The sequence below is a fragment of the Amphiprion ocellaris genome, chromosome 14, assembly GCF_022539595.1.
Source record: "Amphiprion ocellaris isolate individual 3 ecotype Okinawa chromosome 14, ASM2253959v1, whole genome shotgun sequence".
Taxonomy (NCBI): Eukaryota; Metazoa; Chordata; class Actinopteri; family Pomacentridae; genus Amphiprion; species Amphiprion ocellaris.
Genome location: NC_072779.1, coordinates 4,881,645 through 4,907,202, shown reverse-complemented (window position 1 = coordinate 4,907,202; position 25,558 = coordinate 4,881,645). Strand labels below are relative to the sequence as shown.

The 25,558-nt window shown below is 38.5% G+C and overlaps 1 protein-coding gene across 2 annotated transcripts in view; it reads right to left on the bottom strand.

Moving 5' to 3' along the window:
* fstl4 (follistatin-like 4) overlaps nucleotides 1–25,558 on the bottom strand; it is a 257,662-nt gene that overhangs the window by 195,313 nt on the left and 36,791 nt on the right. For both annotated transcript variants that reach the window (XM_023266557.3, XM_023266556.3), the window contains one exon: nucleotides 7,628–7,787. In XM_023266557.3, coding sequence (XP_023122325.2) covers nucleotides 7,628–7,777 — 150 coding nt within the window. In that variant the 5' untranslated portion in view covers nucleotides 7,778–7,787. The remainder of the gene's footprint in view (nucleotides 1–7,627; nucleotides 7,788–25,558) is intronic.

Sequence of the window (25,558 nt, the reverse complement as noted above, 5' to 3'; positions counted from 1 at the left end):
TACCAAGACCCTGGCAGGAAACAGCATGACTTATCTATTACCATGTTTCACATTCTACAAGAGAAAAGGTTTCTAAGCTGAGGACTGGGCTCATCATATTTTATTTAAATTAACTGACATTTAACTAGCACTGCAACTAATTATCATTGTCATTGTTGATTGATATGCCGATTGTCTTTTCAATTAACTAATTAGTTGTTTGGGCTACAAAATGTCAGAAAGTAGCAGGAGGGGGGGAATGTTGACTGTTTCCCAAAGCCCAAGATGATCTCCTAAAATGTCATGTTTTGTCCAAAGATATTCAGTTTACAGTCACAGAGGAAGAAAGAAAAGAAAATATTCAAATTTAGAAAGCTGGACTAAGAGAGCATTTTGTCTTAAAAAATGACTCAAACTGATTCATTGATTATCAAAATAGTTGGCAGTTAATTAAATAGCTCCTTTTTTAAAATACAATTTGCATTTACATGGTTCAGGAAGATTTAAAACCTTCAACCTCTATGCCAAAACTCATATGCATCAAAGGGAAAATGTGGAAGCTGTTTTTTAGCCTCAAACGAATGTACAAACTGTGAGAAATAAAGCCAGACTGCACTCATGCTGGTCGCCCACTACAGAAATGCAAGGCAATGTGTGTGAAACCAGTCCTCCTAACAAGCGTTGTATGCGTACCCACAACCTGATTTAGCTCAATCCTCTGTGCCACGGAAGTCTACGGTTGTCCAAAAACTGTTAAAACACAACACTGAGCTGTAGTTTCACTGGGTGACAAGTTTCTTCTTACAAATAAAGAAAATCGGCACTACAGTTCCACAGACTAGTAAGAGCAACTCTTTCACACTTTCTCTTTCCACAAAATACTTCCCAGAGACATTTAAGTGTTTTTAATAGTTTTCAGACAACAACAGCACAGAAGAACAAGCTAAATTAGACTTAGCGGGAAATCATTGGTAGTTTGGGTCCTTAAATGTTATTTGTTGACTATAACAAAGATATAAAAATCTCTGCAAAGTTGCTCTTTAAATTAAATGGTGTGCAGTTACACAACAGAAATTAATCAGAAACTAATGTTTTCTGTATCCTGACTAGAATAGCATAACTTGGCAAGTGTTGTTAAAAATTTAAACCTCTACTATAGCTTCTCATGCTGCAGCAGTAATCATGATATTGTGAGCCGATTTATAAATGAACTCCAAAGATCACAGTATTGTAACGTTAACTGACGTCATGGTCTGTTTCAGATTTGCCGTCTTTACAGAGTTTAAGTGTACAAGCTCAATAAGATGGTTGGAGTACAAACAAATCTCTGAATGCTGCAATGCTTCCATCTTGAATGCCATTTAAACTCCCACACAAAACATGAATCTGACATTGCTGCCACAGAGATTGACATTTTCTGGGAAAGCAATTTGAACAACAGGGCAATTCAAGCCAAGCTGCATGTGTTATGAAGTCTGCTTGAATATGCTTTCTCCTCGCTCTCTTAAATGCGTTGCTATGCAGGCACCTTTCATTCAAGCACCCATATGGTCGTATGTGCCCAATTACTCTCTGCATTTCTCCATCTAGCTCTTCAACCCGGGCAACAACTTTTTTTTTCTTTGTGAGAACGAGGTGCCTGAATGCCAACTCAGCATTGTGGTATCAACGTATTTGTAAAGCAGCAGCTACAGTTATGGTACAAAGAGCATACTGACTTTGACATTTTGAAGACAGAGTCTGATTAGAACCAGGAGGCAGACAGAGAAGATGAAGCAGGGAACCAAAGCTGAATCAGTCCATCCACATTCAACAGTTAATCCCTGATGTCTGTTGCTTAGAAAGAAAGGACCTGCATTATCTAACAGTAATTCATCAGTGCAGCAACAAGCTACTTAATGAGCTAAATGAAACGCAGCCAAAAGAGAAAAAAAAAAAAAACACTGGCAATGTATGCAAGTAGTAATTCCTTCACAGGTGTAACTGTGATGATTCGAAAACAGAACTAAAGCCATCGCAAATTTCAGCATTTCTCTCTTTCTGCTTTATTAGCTGGAATAGCTTCATGTTCCAGTGACACTGGCAAGATCTGTCCTCTAAACACTTTCATTTATTCACATTTCTCCCTCGCCTCTGGAAACAGCCATAAACAACAGCTTCACTAAGTTTTACATTTTTAATATGCAACCAGATACAGTACTTGTTAATTAACAATCGATCTGCTACTGCTGTACACCAACATCTACATTCATAAATAACCTTGAAACCAATAACAAATTACTGCTGAGAATACAGCTACTGCAGAGTAAATGTAACTGATGAGTTTATGCAGCTATTGATTTAATGGGGGCTGAAACAATTAAATGACAAGAAACTATTTGTTGGAGTTTTTATTTATTAGGCTGGTTGTTGCATCAACAACATTAGGTTTTTCTATCTTTTAACTACAGCACATTGAGTTTTATACATGTTTTGTATTGTAATTATTGGCCTTTATCAAGATCAACAAAACTAAGTAAAATGCTGCTGTTGTTTGCATCTATGATGAAAAAATGCACAATTTACATATCAGTTATGTCAAGATAGCCCAAAGAGTTTCTGGCTGCCAAAACAACAATTTTTCTAGTAATTAATCAAATGATTATTCTAATTAGTGGATTCATCTAAATGAATAAATAGCAAAAAGAACATTTCATTTATGTACATTTTATTTTGAAAAAACTGCCTGTCATTGTATAATGCAGCACAACACAAAATGCAAACAAAGGTTTGTGAATTAAAGTGAAACATTGTAGAGTTAAACTGGCAACTTTAGCATGATAAAAAAAATAATTAGTTTTAGTGAAAAGTATGTGTATTAAACAAAGTGCAACATGGACATGAATATTTTACAAACACAGACCACCTAAAGCAATTCAGTTCTCTTTATTGTGCAACTGCCTTCTGACTCAAATAGCAGTTTTGAATTCTATGTAAATATTGGCAAATTCACAGTAGTCAGACTTTCACTTGATTGTATGCTGAGTTTGTGAGAAAGCAGCTTGGAAATTACTGCAGGTTGACATGTAGTCTTAATGTGCTGCATTTCAGTCAGAACAGAAAGACAAAAATATGTATATTTGAACAGTTTCAGTAATTTGGCTGTAATTAAATGCAGCACATGTGAGCACAGAGAGCAGGAGAGACGCAAACAAATGTAAAGTAGTTTTCTCTTTAGGTGCACATGCATTGTGCTGCTGTGGTCTGCCATTCAAATTCTGTAGAGCGTACAAACCATGTTTATATTCTATGATCAACTGAAGTACTTCCACACTTTTAAAGACTAGGACCTTTCACACTGAAGTGAGAATCTACTGCCACAACCACTGTCTATAGTGTAATGCTTACTGTGACACCAAAGGAAAGAACTGTGATAACTGAAGCAATACTGAATAAAAAATGTTTAAATGAAGTTAAATAAAAACAAAACATAGTAGCAGTTAAATATAATGATGTTAGTGTTGAAGAAAGCAAAAGGTGTGCTATTTTCTTCATCATTAGCATGCACAAAGTCAACTAACAGCGTATGTTCAAATTTTAATGGCCTTCCTCTGAAGCTCATGCAAAACAATGAAGTCCTAAGAGTGAAATTTAAAAAATGTTTTGTTTCTTATTTGTTGATTCTGCACCTTTTTAAATCTAAGTTTTATAAAATCACAAAAGCACAAAGCATCTCCCAGTGCAGAGCTTCACAACTGTAAGAACACACAGAGGTAATTTAGCAATAATGACCTCCTATGTTCACGTTTATTATGAGCTAACTTGCACACTTTTGTCTCGGCCCCAACATACACTTCACATCCAGAATATGGTGTCTCATATCAAACAGAAAAATATCTCATTACAGAATCCAGACACATACAAAATGACTGATGCTGCTGACTGTGATTATCACATCACAATATACCAGATGGTTGTGCTGAGCTAAGCCAGTATCCTCTACCACTATAATTATAGTAGAGAAGAGTATTATTGCTTCATATAATGGTAACCATTGCATATGTTCTGCCTGCCAGAAAGGTTTTTCCTCGGCTTTGAGTACAAATTATCAAGAGACAGCCTGAAAAATTGTGAACTAACCCTCTGGGTACTGCAGCGAAATAAAAAATAAAGCTTTATGGGCTCAAGTCATAATCAAAATGTAAATGCAGCGGGGATAACCAGACTACTGGAAACTAAAACACAAGAGAGGAAATCTGCCATCAGTGGGGAAAAGGCTATTTTCATTCTGTTCGCTTTCATTGTTCCTTCACTTTGTCCCAGTTCATTCAAAGCATAACCCTCTTACTCCTAAACCTTTAATCCAATGAGCACAATTCCGTCTTTCTCTGCGGTTATTGCAAAATCACTTAACTATTCTGCTCTTTATAGACCACTCCCAAAACAAATCATACTGTCAAATGTGTGGCGCATGAAAATCTGGTTCATTAGTGTTGTTTTTCAGGACATTCACAAACAAAAATACAGGACCAAGATTGACCAAGTATCGGTCATAGTGCCATATAAACCCATCTAAACCTGACCTACCACAATTAAATCAACATCTATGCAAATATATTTATAAAAGACACATTTATTTGTAGTAATACTTAGAGCAAAACACTTATTTTAGTTAGATATTTGATTTATTATCCTGACCTTTACCAATTGTTGCACTGTTGTGGAGCATTGAGGCCTTTTAAAGAAAGAATTAATGCAGTTTGACCACATTTTATGTTTAAATTCTGGTTCTTTTGCACCATCTTTCCAAGTGTGCCAACCAATATACTGCAACTGTGCCCAAGTTGCCGTGATCCAAGCGTAAATTTGTTAGCACATTGCAAGCATCGTTGCTCGCTTTGTTCTGTAAGTATGCAGGAAGCTGACAAGAAGTTAAAATCAAAAGGCTTTTTTATCCAGATTTTGTTGCTTAATTTCTCACTTTTCCTTTCTTTGACCTGTTACACCCCTAAGAGACACAATTGTTCCTCTGTTTACATGTTTTGGAAATCTGGCAGCACTTATTCCTTCCCAAAGGCTTTGGAGAATGCCTCCTGCATAATGTGAATTCATGGATTCGCATGATTCACCCCGGGGGCGACTTTAAATTCTGCCGCCAACTGACAGCTTTTTAAGTTCCAACTCTGGCCAGATAGACAAATGGTGGGATGGATGGGAATTTGTTTCTAGCATCAAGGGGGATTTCAGGGGACAGAACCACCAGGGCAAAATGGCATTCCACAGCAAACTGCCAATTTGGCAAAGCCCAAAGTGAATGAGATTTAGAGCAGACCGGGGGGTGTACATGCTTCATTTTAAGAAGAATTAGAACGACCGCAGGGCTGTGTCATATCTGCCTGTCTGTCTGTGTGAACGGTTTTCTGATGCCATAACAGATTGTTTGGGCTGTATGTTTCTGTTATGCAGAGAACATTAATGAAATGGTTTATTCTTGCTGGTAAGAACCCACTTGCTCTGAGGGCTTTTTGTCTACTCTTTAACTTGTAACTCTCGTGTGAGGCATCACGACAGATGCAGCCAGGCGAGCTCGTTCACAAGCGCGCCTTAAGTGTTTAAAGAGTTACCTCAATAATGTTTTAAATGGACAAACAAACAGTTGCTAGGTTTGAATTTAAAGTAGACAGAAAACAGTAGACACATGTACAACAAAGTACAAAAAAAGACCAAATAGTTGTGTGCAGAATGTTTGATGCACAGGACAAACCTGGAGGTGTGCATTCATCTACCAAAGCTGACTGTTGTTGATTAGCAATCACACAGACTATTAACAACTGAAGACACAAACGCTGTGTACATTAACTCAAAGAAATCTGCCAGAGCTGTTTTCTATCTTTTCCTGAGCCGTCCAACAAAAGCCTGCATTTCCATATGGAGAATGTAATGGCTTGCAGCTGAAGCCTGAAATTAACTGTGAAATGTGTAGATAACAAATGACTTATATATGCTTTTTGATTATGTGGTTGATTTGTAAATGACATGGGATAAACCCTGTGCATTGTGAAATATTTTGTATGTGCAATTTAAGAGACACACACCAAGAAAAGTGGGAAAAAAGGAAGGAGAAATCTCCATTTAAGCAAACATAGTGGTGTATTTTAAGATGACTTCTTTGATAAAATAAACCAAAATTGCAGGTTAATGACAGCAGCTGTGAGACCAGCTATAAAATGAGTGGAAGTTAGAATATTTGGAATGGTGATGCATAGCAAGCTTGGGTACAATACATTTTTTCATATCAAAATACCACCTCAACACTTCATCGTATGCAGAAGATAACATTATTTGTAAAATTAAATAAATTTATCATTACATTTTAATTAATTTAACTTCCAAAGGAGAGGTCATTGTCACACGTAGGAAATTTTACTTGCCTATAGTCTTGTCTAATGTTACTTTCTTGGAGAAGTCATGCTTGTATTAGATATTTTGTCCTATATTAGACTAGTCTGGATCAAACATTCACTGCTCAAAAATTTTAATAGGATTGGGAGACCAGTGATCAAAGAAAAGAATTAGGATTCCAGCAGGACGGTGGACTGATGGTGGATTTCAGGAACAAAATGCAATAAAACACAGTGCAATGATTGCATTATGTAGTCTATGTACATTTATTTGCTTCTTGCACTGATTAGTTGTACCGTTAAGATGATAAAGCAGACATTAAGCTACCTATTAAGCCTGTCAAAACAGCTAAGGTTAAGCAAAGAAAAGTTAAAAAAAGATTCTGTTCCTATAAAATAATCCCCCAAACAGCTGCCAAACAAAAATATTATATATTGCTTTAAGCGTATATTGATTACAAGCAGAGCTTCAAAAAACAGCTCCCTCCAGGATATCTGTATTGTTTCATTCGGCTGTTTTCTGTCGCAATAAGTAAAAATTCCTTCTTTATATTGCTATTACCCTACATTGCGATAGTTAGTCCCATTTAGAGGATTTATTTAAATATGGATTTGGCAATTTTGAAAAGTGTGATGCTAAATCAGAGTGATCCAATCTAATGTTGCTTTGACAAAATGGCACAGAAGCACTATTGATGACTTGATCCTCAATATAGATCATTCTGATTCAGATTAAACTTTTTGAACAACTGGGCCCTGGCCATCAAATTAAAATTCGATGCAGTCTTTATGTTGAGGTACTGTTAATTCTGTCTATATTATGATGCATAGTATTATAAAATGAGGCTAAATGAGAAAAGACAAGAAAATGTCACATTTTTTTAGTTTAAAATTAAAAGTAGCATTCAGAATGTTTGCTTGACAATCATCCCATCAGTTCTTTAAACTGGTGCACTTATCAGCACTCTAAAATAGAGATGTCAAGGCAGGAGTTCACAGTTTCACAGGAGTTAAACTGAGCCAAAATTGAAAACAAATCTGCTTTGTCAGACTACTTTTTCACTCACATCACTTTCCTTTGCAACCTTGATTTGATTTATGGCTGTTATGACTGATTTAGCGTATATCACAGTAAGTTTTTGCTCCAGCTTGAGTGAAGGTGATGGCCTCAGAGGGAAGCAGTAAAGTGTGTGTGTGTGTGTGTGTGTGTGTGTGTGTGTGTGTGTGTGTGTGTGTGTGTGTGTGAGGGGTTTGCACTGGATATTTACCATGGAGTGTGGCTCCTGGGAGGAGGTACGTGACATGCTGGCTGTATCCACGCTGCCTCGCCTGCTGCTCTTGTGCCCTTCAGCCAACCAGCACCCCGACATTCCCAGCAGAGCGGCTGCAGCCACAGCCCAAACAGCCAGGCTGCCCATGAGTGTTTATCTGAGTGGAAACGTGAGAAAACACAATGCACACAAAGTCATTAGACTGGCTTTGTTGTACCAGCTGCACTTTCCAAAAATACAACTTGTCACACAGCTCCGTTGTTCTCCCAAAGTCATTTTCAGTGTCGTAGGAATACAGCAGTTTATCTGACAATAAGGAACTTGATGATTAAATAGACCATATTAAAGTTGTGTTGTTATGTATTACTTGTGCAGTACTTCTTCAAAATATTCAAACATCCACTGTGTATAGTTCTCAAAACATTAACACTGAAATTAGCTTATGTCTGTTTAGGTGTAACTAGCACCACTGATTATTTCTGTATCTATTAATCTAGCACTTTTTTAAAAAAGCATGTCAATTATGTAACAACTAATTAGGCGAATCTTTAAGCAAGTGAGCAAGACAATTTTTTATTCAATAAATACAATTCAGATGTCTAATGTTCATCTAATTTCCACCGTGTTTGGATGTCAATAATAAAAATAGTCAAGCAATGTCACTTTTATTCATGTAGTACATTTAAAACAGCTGTTGAGCCAAAGTGTTTTCCAATAAGACTAAGGCAAGCGAAATAAGACTAATTTACCCCACAAGTTTAAAAATTAGACAGCACTATTTATCATTGAATATCACACTCAAACCCCATAGAATTATTTCAAATACAAATCTACCTGATTAAATTAAAAATTAAGGTTAAGACCCTTTTAAAATAATATGGTAAGGACATTACAATATCATATATATTACAAATCATGTCACTAATTTAAACCCTACAAAATCCTTCAAAAATGGAGAACCAAAGAAATAGATCTCATTAGTCAGATACCTGATCAGAATTTATTGTACCTCAAATACCTCCAACGGATACACAGATTAATTTATTTACTGTATGTCACAAGAGCAGCCCGTTCCCTGAAAAAAATCAACAGTTGCACTGAAGTAGCTATAATTTAAATGCAAAATGGTAAAATGACAACCACTTTTCTTTTTTTAAGTAAATTAAATAAAGTGACTGACATTGCTTGATGTCATCAGAGGTAAGTGCATTTTGGGTGAGTACAGAGCAAGAGAAAAAGCTAAAAACGTTTACAGACCGTGACAAGCACGTATAAAGTTAGTTTAAGTCATTTTCTGAGTCTTACACTCTAAATTAAACAGAAAAAAAGTTTAAAAACTGCAACGAATTTAACGCCTGCTGTAACGTTAAAGTAACGGCGGCGATGCAGAAACGACTTTGTAAATGAAGACGACAAGTAAACATCCAGAAAACCAATTTGAAGCGCTTCAACTAACAGAACACAGCCTACCAGCTGCTGGTATCCTGGTGAAGTCCATTTATAGTCCCATTCTGTCGCTCTGTCTCCACTACGCGCTTCCATTAGTGTTTATAAAGCAACAAACTATTGGTTTCGTCGGGAATATTCTGTTTTGAGGTTTTTGGTCCTTTAATTGTAATTTGTGTCCTGAAAAAATCCACGTTTTTGGACGCACCGCTGTACTAATTAGTTGCGTCATCACGTCACCTGGCGTTCTTTGCTACAAAAGCCCAGTCAGAGAAAATGTGTATCGCGGTAACAACTATCTTCGTTAGCCCTGGCTTTCTTCACCAGACTCCACTACCACAACTACTAATACTGCTTTAGTCAAAGGCACAGGTTGGTATAGTAGAGAGCTATGTGGAATTTACTGCAAATAATGCAAGAGAAAATTGTGTAAGTTAATATATTCACTCTACCACTCAATGCAATCTCAATGCAGCTGATTGTTTTTAACATAACAGCTGCACTTTAGAGCTGTTAAACTTTAAATTGCATACATTCAAACGGGATACTTGTACATTTAGGTCTGGACACTGCCCCACAATAAAGGAGATGTGGAAATAGCTTCAAATTTTGGTCAAATCAAGGTGAAATTAATGTTATTGATTAAATATTCTTTGGTTCAGTCTCTTTGTACTTATTAAAGTTTCTAATCTGTGTTCTATTAGCTGCATTACAAGCAGCATATCAGGACCATGTATAAAAACTATTTATCACCAGTTAAATGCATGTAGGTAATTAGTGGGATCTGTATTGCTCAGAGTATGGTCAGGAAAACAACTGGTAAAAGGTTTGTTGCTTTTTACAGCCAATTTAAATCCCAAACTCTGAACATAATCTTCTCCACAGCAAGTTAGCTGTGCAGCAGCAGTTACCATGGCGACCTAGCAGGTTAAACAAGAGCCACCTTCGACCTCATGAAACCATTAATCCCACATCACAGTAGACCTCTATAGCCACAAACTACCATTTAATGTTTTTTTATGCTTTTCAATAATCAATCTGCCAAATGTCTTCATACTTGACACTGCACTTCCTCAGATGTCCGACAATACACCCACAAAGTAGATCAGATGAATGGTTGTTAAAAAAAAAGTGAGAAAGACACACACACTCACCCAAATACATGGCACACATACAGATTCCTGAGGTGTATACTGCAAGGGTATGCTGAGCATAGAGCCAGAGTTTAAAGTGTCACAAAGGTTTCTCTCTTTCAAACTGGCAAGATCACCATGTTAATTTATGCTGCACAGCTAACCTGCTATGGTTGAGGTTTTGTTCAGTTTGAGAATGAAATGGCTGGTAAGATGTGTTAGCTTTTTACAAATTCTTTTCCTCTATAAGCAACACAAAATCCAAGATGAATGAATATGTTATATCTGCAGGTTAGTAATTCTGCAGTAGGCAAACTATATATCGTGTTGCCAAAGAAACCTCCATGCATTCAGTTGGGGATGCAGAAAATGCATAAATATGTTTTTATGTCAGTGGTATAGTGTGTTGGTATTACTGAGAATATTCCATCAATGACATTAATTTCCCTTTTATTTGGCAAGAAGCTAAAGTGATTTACACCTGATTTACCCTTGATTAAAGGACAGTGTCAGGTCTAAATTCACTTCCTGAGTTTAATGTTTAATGTAATTGCATTTTAAGTTTAGAAGCTAATGTGCAACTTACTTCTACAACAGCTTTTTTATCTACCTCTTATATCCCTCATAGCTCTCCATTATAAAATTCTGTTCTTCTGAAGAAGGAAACAGGGCATTGGTGCATTTTGTACAGAAGAAGCGTCTAATGAAATGTCAAATGCCCTCTTTTACAGGAGCAAGCACAAAGAACACACACAAAGATGTATTTGTTAGGGAGTGTGTCCTTGCCATCATGGCTGAATGTGTTGCACAAAGACTGTTATGACTCGCTATTTCCAAGCATGATGAAAAGACGTGGGCAAAATATAGTCATGAAAAATCTTCAAGTCTTTTGTTATTTGAATATATTTGGTTCGTGCAGAGACGCATACCTGAAATGATGTTAATGCATGCTCGCAAATCAGGTAGAACAAGTACCATACAATCCCGCGAGTTCACTGTGCATGCACGCGCACATGCACGCCCAGCATAATGCAGCTATGTAAACATCAAAGCCCGTACTGATGGGGATAATTATCTGTATTACAAAGGACACAGAAGATCTTTTGATGTCAACAAAGAGACAACCCTCTGAAGTTGCAAATGGTGGAGTAGCATGAGAGCTTAAAATACAAACCCAGAAGATCAGTTTCACTCCTATGACACACTCGCTCACAGAAGAAACACACACAAAACTTCAGGAAAGAAAACACGCCATGCTCGTGGAGGTATTGTTGTGTACAACGCTGGAGAGTAAAAAGCATCTGATGTAGGAGCACCTAAAGATTGCTTCCACATAATTAGTTGGTGAATTATAGAAAAACAGCAAGCAGGCATTTAATAATTTAAACATTTAAATGTGTTTTAAACGTTACTGCTTTGGTAGGCCTAATCTCAGGAGTGAACGAACCAGAGAACTATTTATTGCAACTGGAATCACATCAGTAAATTATGCACAGAGGAGGGAAACACTGTAATAACAGGAGAGCTTTAGATTAAAATGGAAGAAAACAAACTATAGTCACCTTAAATCGCAGTTTATCGCAATTACCTACCGGCTTTTTTCTGTTATAGTAGCAGTATATTGCAGGGTTACTGCACTGGATTTACATTGCATTGTGCTGCTGTTTCTGCTATTGTGTCTACCCCCTGTAGAGGAAACTGGAATTTTGTGCTGATGAGAATTATTTATAGGACTCCACCAAAGCTCTGACTTCTCATCGGGTCTTATCAGCTGATGCAGGTCTTTATGGTTGTACTGTGTGACACGGCAGTTTGTTATGTGTGCTATTGTACTTTCAGGTAATGTGTTTATTGTTTTTATCGTGGTCTTATACTTTATAATGTGACTTTATTGGGTGTTTTACTGCAGAACCAGCCTGAAAACAAATTTCCCTTAGGGGGCCATAAAGTTTGCAGTCGAACTGCAACAAGGGCACAGAAACACATGATGCATCTCAAGCAGTGCAGGTATTTATGGCATTAAATGTCTGCAGCAGCTCCTCAGTAGAATACTGAATATTACAAAGGAGCGGGGATTCACCTTGACCTGTTCTGCCCCAGTTTTGCTGTCTGAAAATGTATTCTCTGTTTGACTTTGAGATATTATTTGCAATAAATAAATAGTTAAATAACCAAATCTTTGAAAGCACTTCAGTAAAATTAACTTTATACTCATTACCTCGAAGTCTGAGGCCATGGCTCTCTGCTGGGAAGCAGTGCATTGACCTGTCTGGGTTTGGGGTGAGGTGCTGTCCCAAATAAGGGAGTTTAAGTATCTTGGGATCCTGTTCCTGAGTGACAGGAAAACAGTAAGTGAGATAGACAGGTGGATTGGGGCAGCAGTCATGCAGACGCTGTACCAGTGTATTGGTGGAGCTGAGTAAGAAGGCAAAGTACTTGAATTACCAGTCAGTATGTTCCAGTCCTCATTTACGGTCTTTAGCTCTGGGTAGGGACTGAAAGAATGGGACAGAAGATACAAGAAGCCAATTTGAGTTTCCTGCATATGGTAGCTGGGCTTGGCCTGAGAGATAGGATGAAGAGCTCAGACATCTGGGGGAGCTCAGAGTAAAAGTCAAAAGTAGCCAGTTGTGGTGGTTCTGGTATCTGATTAGGATGCCTGGGCAGCTTCCTTTGGAGGTTTTCTGGGCACATCTAAATGGAAATAGATCCCGAGGTAAACCCAGAACTCGCTGGAGGGTTTACATATTTTATCTGGCTTGGGATCGCCTTGGGATCCCCCAGGAACTGGAATGAATTGCTGGGGAGAGGGGCAGCTGCAATGTCCTGCTTAGCCTGCTGCCATCACAACCCGACCCCAGAAAAGCCGAAGAAAATTGATGGATGGCTAATTTCATATTAATGTTCATGTTTTTCAACTTCTATTTTGTCAGCAGCAGAATAAGCTGTAAACACAATACCTGACATATTGTCATTTCATAAATTTGACATGGTGAATGTTGTCCATTTACACATCCAGAGGATATAGATCAGCATTCCCAACAATCATCTGAAGTTGTGTCTACAGACATCAAGACATAAATATAGTAAGTTTGGATTTTGTCTACACCAACTCCAGGGATTATATTGTACACTTTATGTTAATACTCCTCTCTGTTCACCGTTTACCAGCAGGGCATTGACTTTGTCTGTCTTCCAGTGGGTGCTGGACAGGCAGGGGATGCAATATTTTTTTTGGAACTTATTTACAAGAAACAGTTGCTTGCTGTGTCTCAATTGGCAATGCAGAGTCAGATTTATTATATATGTAAATAAAAGATACACAAAGCCATAGAAAGGTAAAATCAATGTGGAAGTGCCTGCATTCCTCCTACTTTCCAGCAGGGGGTGACTGCTCTGATTGCAAAAAGAAGTCCACTTGCATTAAAGTCTACAACAAAATCTCCCTGCTTCTCACTTGATCTGTTACTTCAGTAAATATTTTCTGAATGGTCTCACCCTCTACTTTCAAAGTGTTTTGAATACAACATGATCTTAAATTTGTAAACTATGGTTCCATCTAGGGTCAAATAGATGGTAAAACAGGAAATATTTCAGGGTGGGTCGACCTTGTGCCATCTAAGTTCTAAGTCAGATCCACCCATCACTTGTTCCATCCAGTTATAAAAGACCAACATGGCGATGGACAAATTCCAAACTTGAGGGTCCACCAATAAAGTCATGGTTGAATGAGCACCACTTAAAGTAAAAGTCCACAAGTTATACTAGCAAAAATGAACAGCAAGTAACATGCATGAAGAACTGCAATTGTCAGCACGTCTAAACATCAAAATGTATGTCATTTACAGCACAACAACAGGTTGTCTATTTCACTGTTTTTCAATGGGTGGCGCAAGGAAAGGCTGACAGACTGTGAAATGTGGTTGAAAGATACAAAAAAGTGAGACTTTTGAGTTGGGATTATTTTGTCACACATGCTGTTTGAAATGTGACAGTCGAGAAAATACACTTGGTTACTTTCCACTACCGCTAACTGCACAGAAACTACAAAGTCACATAAGACCTGTCAGTGTAAACATCATTTGAAGGAACCGCCGACATTATTCAGCTAGCTAGCCGGGGGCTAATGGGTCCTCGTAGATGAGAGCTCACCCTTGTGAAATTAAGCACCAAATGAGATCTGTCAGTCACTGTCTTAATGTGCTGCCTGGCCCTGGCCCACACACAGCCACACACATTCATACATGAGCACACACAAACAGAGCCCTGGTTCTGTGGACTGAATGGTCCATTTTGAAATTCATCAGGAGGGAGAAAGTCTATGAGGAAGCCATTATTTGACCAGAATATTAAAAAGCTTAAAGAGACAGATTCTTTAAAACCAGTACACATCTTGGCAGCTTTGCTCAGATCACACTTGTTCAGTGAGGGACTCGCAATATAAACAGATTCAACGTGCTGAAAGTTTAATACATCCTCTCACGTCCCAGCTACCTTCTCTCCCTATCTCTCATTTTACAAGTCTCTTTCTTCAGAACTCCCAATTTTCACAGCACAAAGAGTATTGTTTGGGGGTTGAAGCGTCCTGTAGAGCTGCCTGCAGCTGGTCTGTCTCTTCTCAGCTGCCTACTCGATGGAAGTTTCAAACTTATTATCTTCACGTACATTTCAGGGAACCTGAGCTGAAGGCTTTTTGAATTATGAACTGAATCAGGAGGCTTTAGTTCAATCACAAGCTTGTAATAATAGCTTAAAAAGAAAGGTGGGAATGTTTTGTTTTTAAAGGGAGAAAATAAGACAAAAGGGAATACACTATCCTTTCCTACAGGATTGCATTGGCAGAGGATCCATCAAGAGGCATGGATTCTGTGTTAGAGATTTTGTGCGGTTTTGTATTGGAGTAGTGTTTAGGAGGGATCACTGTGTAGAATCATTACTGCAACCAATATCTGTCTCAGTGCATAGATGGGAATATCGGTAGAACCTTTGAAGCTTTATATTTGTTGTAGTTATTTATCAGATGTTTTACAGTGAAAAATACAGTTTTTGAGACTCTGGATTCCAGCGGTTGTTTGTGATGCTTGCAGGTCAAGAACAGATGCTTACTTCCTGCTGCTACTATAAAACACTTTTGAAGGTGCTGTGCTAAATGCCTGTAATGTACAGTGCTGAGGTACAGTAAAGAGCCATCTGCTCGCTACCACATTTAGAAAGGAAGCATTTCGTGGAACATCTCAAGCGCCTTTGAAATGCATCGAGTTTGTTCAGTGAGAAGCTGAGGTTTTTTTCTAGATTGAGGTAAAATACTTATTTCTGCCCAATGATTTTTTTTAATGAATGATGAACACATAGTAAAACAGACAAACTGCTCATCAGTCAAAGCAAGTAGGACAATCAGTTTATCAGTGAAGACTTCGCATGGCATTGGAGACTTAACATTTGAAATAAGGTTAATCAAAGTAGAATATTATGAATGATTTTGTTTTAAGTGGCTACATATAAATTTCCATATCAGAACTCACTCTGCATGTTTAAAACAGACATGCCAAATTTTTTGCACGTTTCTTAGCAACTCAAAATCATCTTGCACAGTAAGCCACCAAATGTGAAAGGCCAAAACAAAAAAAACTCAAAGATGTAACTTCAAGAAGGTTACTGAACAGTGAAGTGATGAACAAAGTACAGGGTTGAGGTTATATGTCCTAGTGTCCTTCTTTTCAAAAAAAAATGTTCACTTCCAGCCAATGGAATGTTTGACACAGTTCCATCACCGACAGAACTTCTGCATCCAGCAGTTTTCTCAAAGTGAAAAACAAAAACAAGAAACAGTGAGTGCTTTTAACCATGTTGAGAGAGTACCTCTATTAATTTGATGAGGACCACACAATTTTAGTAATCTAGCATTCAGGAAAATAGAATTGCAAGCAATACAAAACAGACAGCAACACAACCTATTTGGTCTAAATTTACAAGCAGCGTTGATGTTGAGGAAGGGAGGAGAGAGTCCGTCCTTTGTGGCAAAATGAAGATGGCATGATTATGTGATTACTTCAGTCTTCAAAATGTACAACACAAAAGCCTTTTTGCTTTTAGTGAGAGGTGCTACAAAAACATCTGGCTCTGCTCTGAGGAGGACACACAAACTGACAGGTAGCAGCTAATGGTGATGAGTGTTGGCAGTATCATGTATGGATCCCAGAGACCATGTTCTAATGTTCTACCACAGTGGTGCTGATTAATGCTGCCTGTTTCTTTTGTGGTGAAGATTTTCTCATTTGAAGCTCTTAGTGTTTTGGATGTAGATCAAATTACCTACTGAATAAGCTGATCTTAACAAAAGGGCAAGAATTTGGTGGGATTTTGCATAACAATACTTTTTTTTTTCTTCAAGTAGTTTTTGCATAAGAATTGTAGAGGAAATATGTAAGCTTGAGTGTAAGTTTTTATCCATTTATTTTTATTCTCACTACTGTGTATAACAAGTCTCAAATTCTCCGTATGTGTCAAAACACTCAGTAAAGTCAGCTCTAAGTCTGGATATATCGAAAATATCTGATTTTTAAAAGGTAGACTGTAAGGAAAACCTGTATTGACAATAGCAACATCATTACAAAGACTTTATTGTTCAGTCACCTACAACAGTCGCTGTGATGGCTTTTATTGCACAGTTACAAATCAACATCCACTTTTCAGGAATGCAACTCTATTGGAGGTCTAAATAAATACATAAAAAATGACTATAATACATTCCTGCTATGGTAGTTATTCATGATCATTCATGTACAATATTTCACAATAAGACCAGACCAATAAGACCCAAAAAAGATTAACTTCATGAGGGACAAAACCCTCTAGCAGCTGCAGTAAACATGATGTCAGATGACAAAGTATTTGAAAATGTTTCTGTATTTTATCAGTTAAACAAATTCATCAGCTGACCCTTGGCTTTTTTGCCTCTTCCATTAGACAGAGCAGATTCTGGGATGTTTTAGCTGATACTTTTGATATTGCTAGTGACAGCTTCAATGTTCTTAAATGTAGGGATTTCAGTGCTCTGGGGGCATCCTCTATACGTTGTGAGATGGAATCGGACAGTACTGACACTTTTTAGAGGAAAATAACTGTCTTCTGGACTAACGTTGCAAATGAACACTGGGGTGGAAATTCTGTTTTATCATTTTCATTTGTCTACTCATCCAAAATATTACAGTTTTTAGGTTATTTTTCATTATATACCATTATGGGGCTGCAAAAGAAATCATTAGAAGCATTTATTCTTACATTTTATGGTTTATTTTTCCGGGGACAGTGCACAATTAATAGTAATGGCACCAGAGTTAGCTAGCAGCTAATTTACATCCGTCTCTGGGCAGGGACACAAAAAACAACCACAGAAAAATACACAACATAAAACAAGACTAAACCTAAAGTCTATTAGTGTAAGACAACAAACAGAATCAGTATTTATTCCTGCAAATGAACCCTTAGCTGTTTTGAATATTTGTTCAGTCACTGTGAGTACAAATCCTGAATTTCTTTTTGCCAGTTACAGCAAAGTTGCAGTATTGATTTTTGTATAAAACATACTGAAACATAACAAGAAACTGAAAACCCCCTGCATAAAATTATATGTAATATGTAAAGTATATATAGTTTGTGCATTAGAGGCCTCCAGCAACATCTGAAGGAGAACAAAAAAATTGCCATTTTTTTCTTTCTGTACTTGTTTATGCACAACATTGCATCAATATGTCCCCAAAAAACCCTGCCTAAATTAGCCAAACTAAAATCACATTTCTGTCAAGAGACCAAGACTGCAGCTAATTCAAAAGTAGCATGTAAATGAGTAGCGTATGCAGCCATACAGCCCTGTGTTGCTCTGTGTAATGGCAGCAGGGAAAAGCCTCTAGCTGAGCTCTGAGACAAATTCAAGTGATCAGCCTGAGCTCTCTGTCCCAGCTCTGCACCACTCCAGGTAGGTTTGCTGTCACACTTACAAATGACACATGCAGTTCCAGTACGACAGTCATTCCCCACTCAGCATGCTTCCTCCCTGCAAGTTGCTGAGTATTTAAAAAGATTACAAAGGAAGGGGTGGGAGGGACAGAAAATGTAACATCTGTGATTGCTGAACACCGCCACCTGAAACTGTAAGGTTTGTAGTTCACCACCCTAAAGTCACATCTTTCTGCATATGAAGCATTGCATCGAGCTATTTTTTTGCTGCAGTGCTGCACATGGATGTAATTTTAAAATCCACGTTTTACGCATCATGTCAGATTGGTTTAACCTGCTACTCTTTAAAAGTAGGGGGTGTGAATTTTTTTCTGCCAATCATTTTATGAAAGTAGGTGTCATCCTTTTTTTCCCCCAAATGGTGCATGCCCCATTTTGGAACAAACCTCTCAACACGCTGTTACTCTGAGTGCTGCCTCAAACTGATGTTCCTCTTCAGTAAAATCTCTGCTATCATCTTTCGTCTGCCGGCCTGTCTGCCTGCACTCAGGTTTCAAACAACCCCCCCTGTTTCTTTTTTTCAGACGGATGCCTATGTAGCATGAAATAGAGCCACCGAGAGAATCGCCTTCGCCCCAAAATGTTTTCACAAGTCACTCGTCTACATTTTTGTGCGGTTAGAGGAGATCCTGAAGAGGCCAGGAGTGTCAATCTGTCTGCCAGCCGTGCATCAGGATCATACGCTCTAACCCTAGTTATCTTCCAGACACTCCATGTGAACAGGAATCACATCCTTTCAGGCTTTATTTATTTGTCTTTTTTTTCATGACAAGAAATGTGATAAATTTCAGGTCTTCTCTGGAGAGGTGTTTCCCAAAAAGGATTTATACAGCACATTAGCTGGGAAAGATAAGGTTATGAACTGTCATTCAACCGTAATGTAAAAGGCTTAGAAGCGCTGCCCTCTTTGGAAAGGAGATGTGTGGTTGTCGGTGCACTAATTAAACGCTGACAGGCCTTATCAGCTCCGGATCCAGGCAGCTCACAGTTAAAAAAAGATTTTTTTTTTTTTTTTTTAAACTCCAATAGACGAGTTGGAACTAATTAAGAAAGAAATTATCTAATTAAAGATGACTAAGCAGTTGGAACGAGAAAGGGAATATTTGGACATTTTTAGCTTTTATCGGTCTGGCAAGGCTTTACTTATTTCAGTAATCCTGCTGTTCACTTCCTAAAAGTGCCCCACAGTTTGCGGCTCTTGTCACAAGACCACATCGCTGACCTCAGAGCTGAGTCCAATCACAAAATGCATGAAGTAGTCGTCAAAGCGACCGACCACGACTTTATCTTATTTTACTCTGAAAAGACTCTACTGCTGTTTATGCACTTTTCAAGTTGCATTAGGGGGCGACCGATTACCAGCCATCAGAGCCGATATTCAGCATTTTCCGGATTATTTGTATTGTTATTTTTTACTGATTACTGATAAAATGCATAAAAATGTGGTCTAGTGTAGCTGACTCTCTCTACCTGTAGCAAATAACTCTTTCTGATTGGCTAGACATGACTAACAGCCTATCAACATCAAAGGAAATATGTTGAAAGATGTTCTTTTTTCCCGCAACTGTACTGCATATTTGTTGCAAATGTCAGTTATCTGTCTCCTAGATCTGTAAGAATTTGTAATCTGCATCACCTAAGTTGCAAAATAAATATTTTTACATTAGCAGGGGATCAAAGGATGTGCAATATGAAAGGTCTCCCTCGTAGTGAGCAAATTTTCACTCCACTGCAGTTTTCCTCTGTTCCACCAGCATCTTTCAGACCATTGTCTTAGTTTTACATTGCAAAACTAAACTGTATTCAGCTCCCATCAACCGTTTAACATCTGTTTTCAGGAAAAACAGCTGGCTAAAAAGGCTAAATGAACCTGTTCACTACCTATTTCACAAAATTTGCTATTATCTCATGAACATAGCAGAGAATTAACACCTGGAAATAAAACAATCTTCCTCAAGACCAAAAACAGACGCTAACTTTAGATGAGATAATCAGAAACACAACTCCAAAACAATGCTAATGTTACTTCATGTCTACCGGTTATGTAAAATAGATAAACATATTCACCAAAGCAACTTAAAGGTTAGATTTTCCAATCAACTGCATGTTCCATTCTTTGCTAACATAATAATCCATTAACCAGTCCTTTTCATTTGTCCAATGTGACTTTTTACATAGTTGGAAATGAAATAATATAAATATATTACATGAAAAGACCAAAAGCTTGTCTGAGTACTATCTGACCTCCCTGAAATACTCTGAAAAAAGCTCAGTTATGTCATCAAACATCTGAACAATGTTAACAAATGTTACTCAAACAGGTTAATGGTGCATTTGTTGGGGATTATTTATAGCCACTGATTTTTGCACTTGTGAGTATTTTTTAGCTTTTAATAGTTGTTGGACAGCAATGAAGGTCACAGGGAAATAAGACAAATCAGGCACTGGATTCACTGATAATACTTGTGAGTCTGCTAAGTTCTTTTTTCATATTGCATTGAAATGAATGGAACCTAATGACTGTCTGGAATAGCAGAAAATAATTGTATAAAAAGCAGTGTGGTTAGCAAAATGTATATTGAAATGGTCAGTGGGCAGAAACCAAACAGTGACACTTAAATCTAAACACACATGTAAGCTTTACATTTTATCTGCAATATGCTTACAAGAGCAAAAAAACTGCTTTCTAGGAACTGGGTGTGAAAAGGGGGGAAAGTGAAACAAAGGAGAAATGTGTCAAAATATAGCAAAAAACACAATAAAACTCTAACTCCAGGCAGAAACCAGACGAACACCCACAAAGGCTCGAAAACAGCCAACAGCAGAGCAAATAATGTGAGCAACAACAAGAACGGCATTAAAGCAATTAAAACATGTGACAAAAACATATGGCAGCGGCGATAGAAAAGTTAATGCATTCATTCTGCAGAGAAACAACTACACATGTGCCTTTTCAGATTGCGCTGAAATGCACCCTTAGAGAGAAAAATAATGCGGAAAAGGCACAGAGAAGTGAACACAATGCAGGTTGTGGTGCTTTAGTAGCAGATATCCTTATCAGCTGGGCTTCTCCTGCATTGCCTCCAAATTAATTATTGCCTGACACTCTCTCTTTGCCACTTTCTGTCTCTATAGAGGTGACAGAGCTTCAGGCTGTTAGGTAGTAATAAGACCCCATCTTGAGACTAGTGAGAGAAACAGAAAGAAAAGTGGCTCCTTCTTCTGTGTCATACTCTATTGTCTTCCTGTCCCACTTTGCCTTTCTGATATTGACTTTTGGCTCTTTTCCGTCACCAGATCAGCAGCCCTTGGGCGTTAAAGCCCACATCCTGCTTGTCAGGTGTGTCTGAAAGACACACAAACAGAGAGTGACTTGTTAAACCCATAAATCCCTGCAGGCTGTATGACATGGCTGCAAGAGCAGAAAGGATATCAGGGGGATCCGCGGTGCAGGGACAGGGTGGCCTGCTCGGCTAACAGAGCTGCATCTGCTAATTACAGCACTGGGAAAGTGTTAGCAAACAACATGAAAGAGGTGTGCACTGGAAACCAAGAGGAAAACACATTCTAAAGCATAAATAGCTCTTCAGAGGCACTTTGAGCTTCTACATGTAATCAGTGCTCACTGAAGAATTACTTGAACATGCAAACAGCCATGGATTGTTGTTTGAAGCCTTGATCATGACTGCAGCGGCCAGAAATCAATGCATGTAAAGCGGCACAGGATTCCTCTCTAATATCACATTTTCAAACATCAGCACACTATTGTCAAATAGTTGTTCTTGTCAGTGACCTTCATTCTCACTGGATGTCAGCTACAAGTAAGTAAAACTGTATTCAAGTTATTGCAAATTATCATTCAAAAACCCAAAGTTGATCCATTTTATGACAAAATGTTTGACTTTCAGTGGCAGTGCTTTGGCTGTGATGCTCAGCCCTTGCTATGCTCGTCCCACTGCAGCTCCAAAGCTTCATATCCATGCAGAAAACTATTGCAAAGGGTAAATCCAGATTAGTAAATGCAAAAGAGATCTCTAAAAGTTTTTACTTGATAAATCATTGGGCAGATTTTCTGAAAACTTTAACTCAGTTTGCTGTTAAAGATCCAGGTCATATTATGATGACGGCTCTCTTGAGTGATCATATTTCCCAGCAAAACAAGACAAACAGGATGTTAAAGAACTCATAAGTGAGTTAATTTGTTCACAGCAATTACTGAAAACATTTAGATTTGATTGAATTTCAATGACATTGCTTCTAGACATTCATTTGATATGGATAAATGTTCATTCATAACCTTCAGAACAGCATGCCGGACAAAAACCTCTTGACTCAAAGGTCCATCATTTACCATTTTTTCAGAGCTTTCACCTGATAATGTTTGAAACAGATTGCATTCATCATGCCTCACTTTCTTGAACCCTAGAGAACTGATCACTAATGATTGGAGTTTAACCTCAGACACATGAGAAAATGGGTATCTCCCTAGATGAGAGAAGCAACATTTAAGAAATCCAAACCTCCTTCCAAATGTGATCTGACAGAACAGCTTCAATGCAGAAAGCGCCACTATTTGGCACTTTTCAACAGGGGACTGAGGCGTAACTGCATAAAAGGGACGGGCAGATGGCTGACTAAATTCCGAGCAGAAAACAGATACGCCAGGTGACCTTTCCATAACCCCTCTACGCATTTCCCCCTCTCTGCTGACTCTTTCGTCAGTCTCCTCCATTCAGGCTGAGGAGGCAGCGACCACTATTTGCTCAGAGCTGCGCTGCTGATACTCTGAGCTCAACTGCTGTGTTCATATGGGATGCAGCAGAAAAGGTCATTTCTAGAAGTTCAACATTAGTGATCAGAATTTCAAGTGAACCGTGTTGCCCACATTTCGCAGTCCTTACATTCTGCAGGGAGTACCAGAGGGCGGGACTTATCGGTAATTTGCCCGTAGAACAAAAATGTACAGAATCTAATGGAGCACGTTAGCCCACCTCGGTTTGGGTGTCATTCATATAAAGTGGTCTCCATTGTCACAGGCCTCGTTTTAATCAGGGTTATATTCTCTAGGTGTGAGTGTGTGTGAGTGTCAGCCCCGTTAAACCCACAAGAAGGAGTTTCATCAGTTCGCTTTAAAACTAATCTCGTCAGCCCCATCAGAATGCGACTGTATGGCGAAAAGAGCCAGCTCATAAGAGTGTGACTCACCATCTGTATTCCTTTTTTTTTTTTTTTACCTTTGTTTTGGAGTAGGGCTCATTATATTCCTTTGTGAAATCTGCAAAGCAAAGTCACCAGGCATAAAAAAAATGGGAAGGGAAGGAAATGGGTATGGTTTACCTAAGGGGATAGCTTTGTTGTGCGCAGATAAATCCTGCTCCTGATTAGACGAGCTCTGCATGGGGTTGAGGAGGTGCGATGCCAAGCATTTAAACTGTTCATGAGTGGAGAATTATAATTGATATGAAAAATGTAGCGTATTCTAATTAAATGTTACATGAAACTGTCATCCAGGGCACTTTATGTGTGGATTTTTTTGAGCCTGGAGTGCCTACATTAATACAAAAAAAAAAAAGTACTGGGTCATGGCTACTGACAACAACAACTCTGCAAATAAACAAACCACCAACATCAACAATATTTGACTATTTGTGTCCACAGACTGCAGCTGAAACTCCAAATATCTGGAGCAGTAACTATAATTCATGTGTTGTGGAAGATTCTTTTTAAATCCTCTCTTTCAGTGAGGATTTTTGGTAACAAGAACTTTATGATTTGACGCTTTGCCCAGTCGCTACTCGCTATGAAATGCTTGTACAGAACAAAATCTCTCCTCTGTCTTGCAGCCAACCAACATTTCTTCTCCGGCAGACCAAAATGCTGCAAAACACAACTTAATCTTTGATGTATCTGCTCGACCTTTATTTGCAAATTTTTGTTAGGAAGCTTTTTGAAAGTACCAAACAACTTAAAAAAATAATCTTTTGCACTAAGAAGGCTGTAGCACACGATTCCCCGTTGTTCAGTATTCTACATTATGAGCAGCAGGGAAGTCAAGTGTGCAGAGAGGGTCTACTTTTACCAAACCGACCTCTGTGCAGCCTCTTGTATCAGCGGACAGTCAGCTGAAATGTCCTGGAGCAAGAAACTGAACTCCCACCTGCTGTTCTGTTACTCAGCCTGAACTCTGACCTTCTAGGAGCGACGTGCTTCTCTACTGGGATCAATAAAGCATCACATTCATCATATTATTAAACTGATCTCCAACTAGGCACTACATCTAGCTTTACTTTTTCATGTTTGGTTGATTAATACACAGACTGTATCCATCCATTTTCAAACATCGACACTGTGAGCCGCTCCAACACAAGCGACTCAAAATCCAATTATCCCTTAACAACCACAAAACAACAGCAGTATTGACACTGTTAAACTGTTTATTACAGAAGGAAAAGCTGACTGCAGCTTAATATTTTGCCAGTGTCACTTGAAAAGTCAATTACATGCTTATCACGATACATTTAAATGCAGTCTGGAGACGTGGATAAATAGACTGCCGGACTAGGAATAGCAAATCCTGCAAAACCTGTGGAAGCGTGCGAAAGCTCCCCTTACTCAACGGCAGATTAGACCTCTGCTGCCATCCTGGAAATTCTCGCTTTGTCCGAGTAATATGCACAACGTACTGCACACATGCATTTATGCACATATAAGCTGGTTCAGCTGGATTTTGGAGGATTTAGGTGGTTAGCAGGAGAGCACTCCAAGAAGCCTGATGACTGGAATGTTACAGTGAAGAGTGTTTTCTTTTGTGTGTGTGTGTGTGTGTGTGTGTGTGTGTGTGTGTGTGTGTGTGTGTGTGTGTGTGTGTGTGTGTGCATATGTGCATGGATACACCAGTGTATCTTCAGTGTCAGTTAGTGAGTGTGTGAGTCATCCCACTATTAGGCTGCCTCTGAAGCGCAACAAGCAGCCATAATCTGCTGGACACCGGGCTGTAATGGCTCTCCGTGAGACAGCTAATAAGTTACACGCCAGATTGCAAACTACAATATGCCCGACTGAGTCACTATTCTGGGCTACATCATTATTTCTCAGACCCGACCCCAGCGTGAGCCGCAGAACTGCTCTGACAGGGTTCAGGACACAGTGTAAAAAATCCCACCGCCACCCACCCATCACCACTACAACACCCAGACTCTCATGCATTGGTTGTTATTTTCTTTACTCAACTCCACTGAGTCAGCATGTATACATCCTGACATGCTTGCTTGCTTATTTTCCCTGCAAAGAACGACTAAAGTCCAAAGGCTGTGTGTTGCTGTAAACTCCCCAG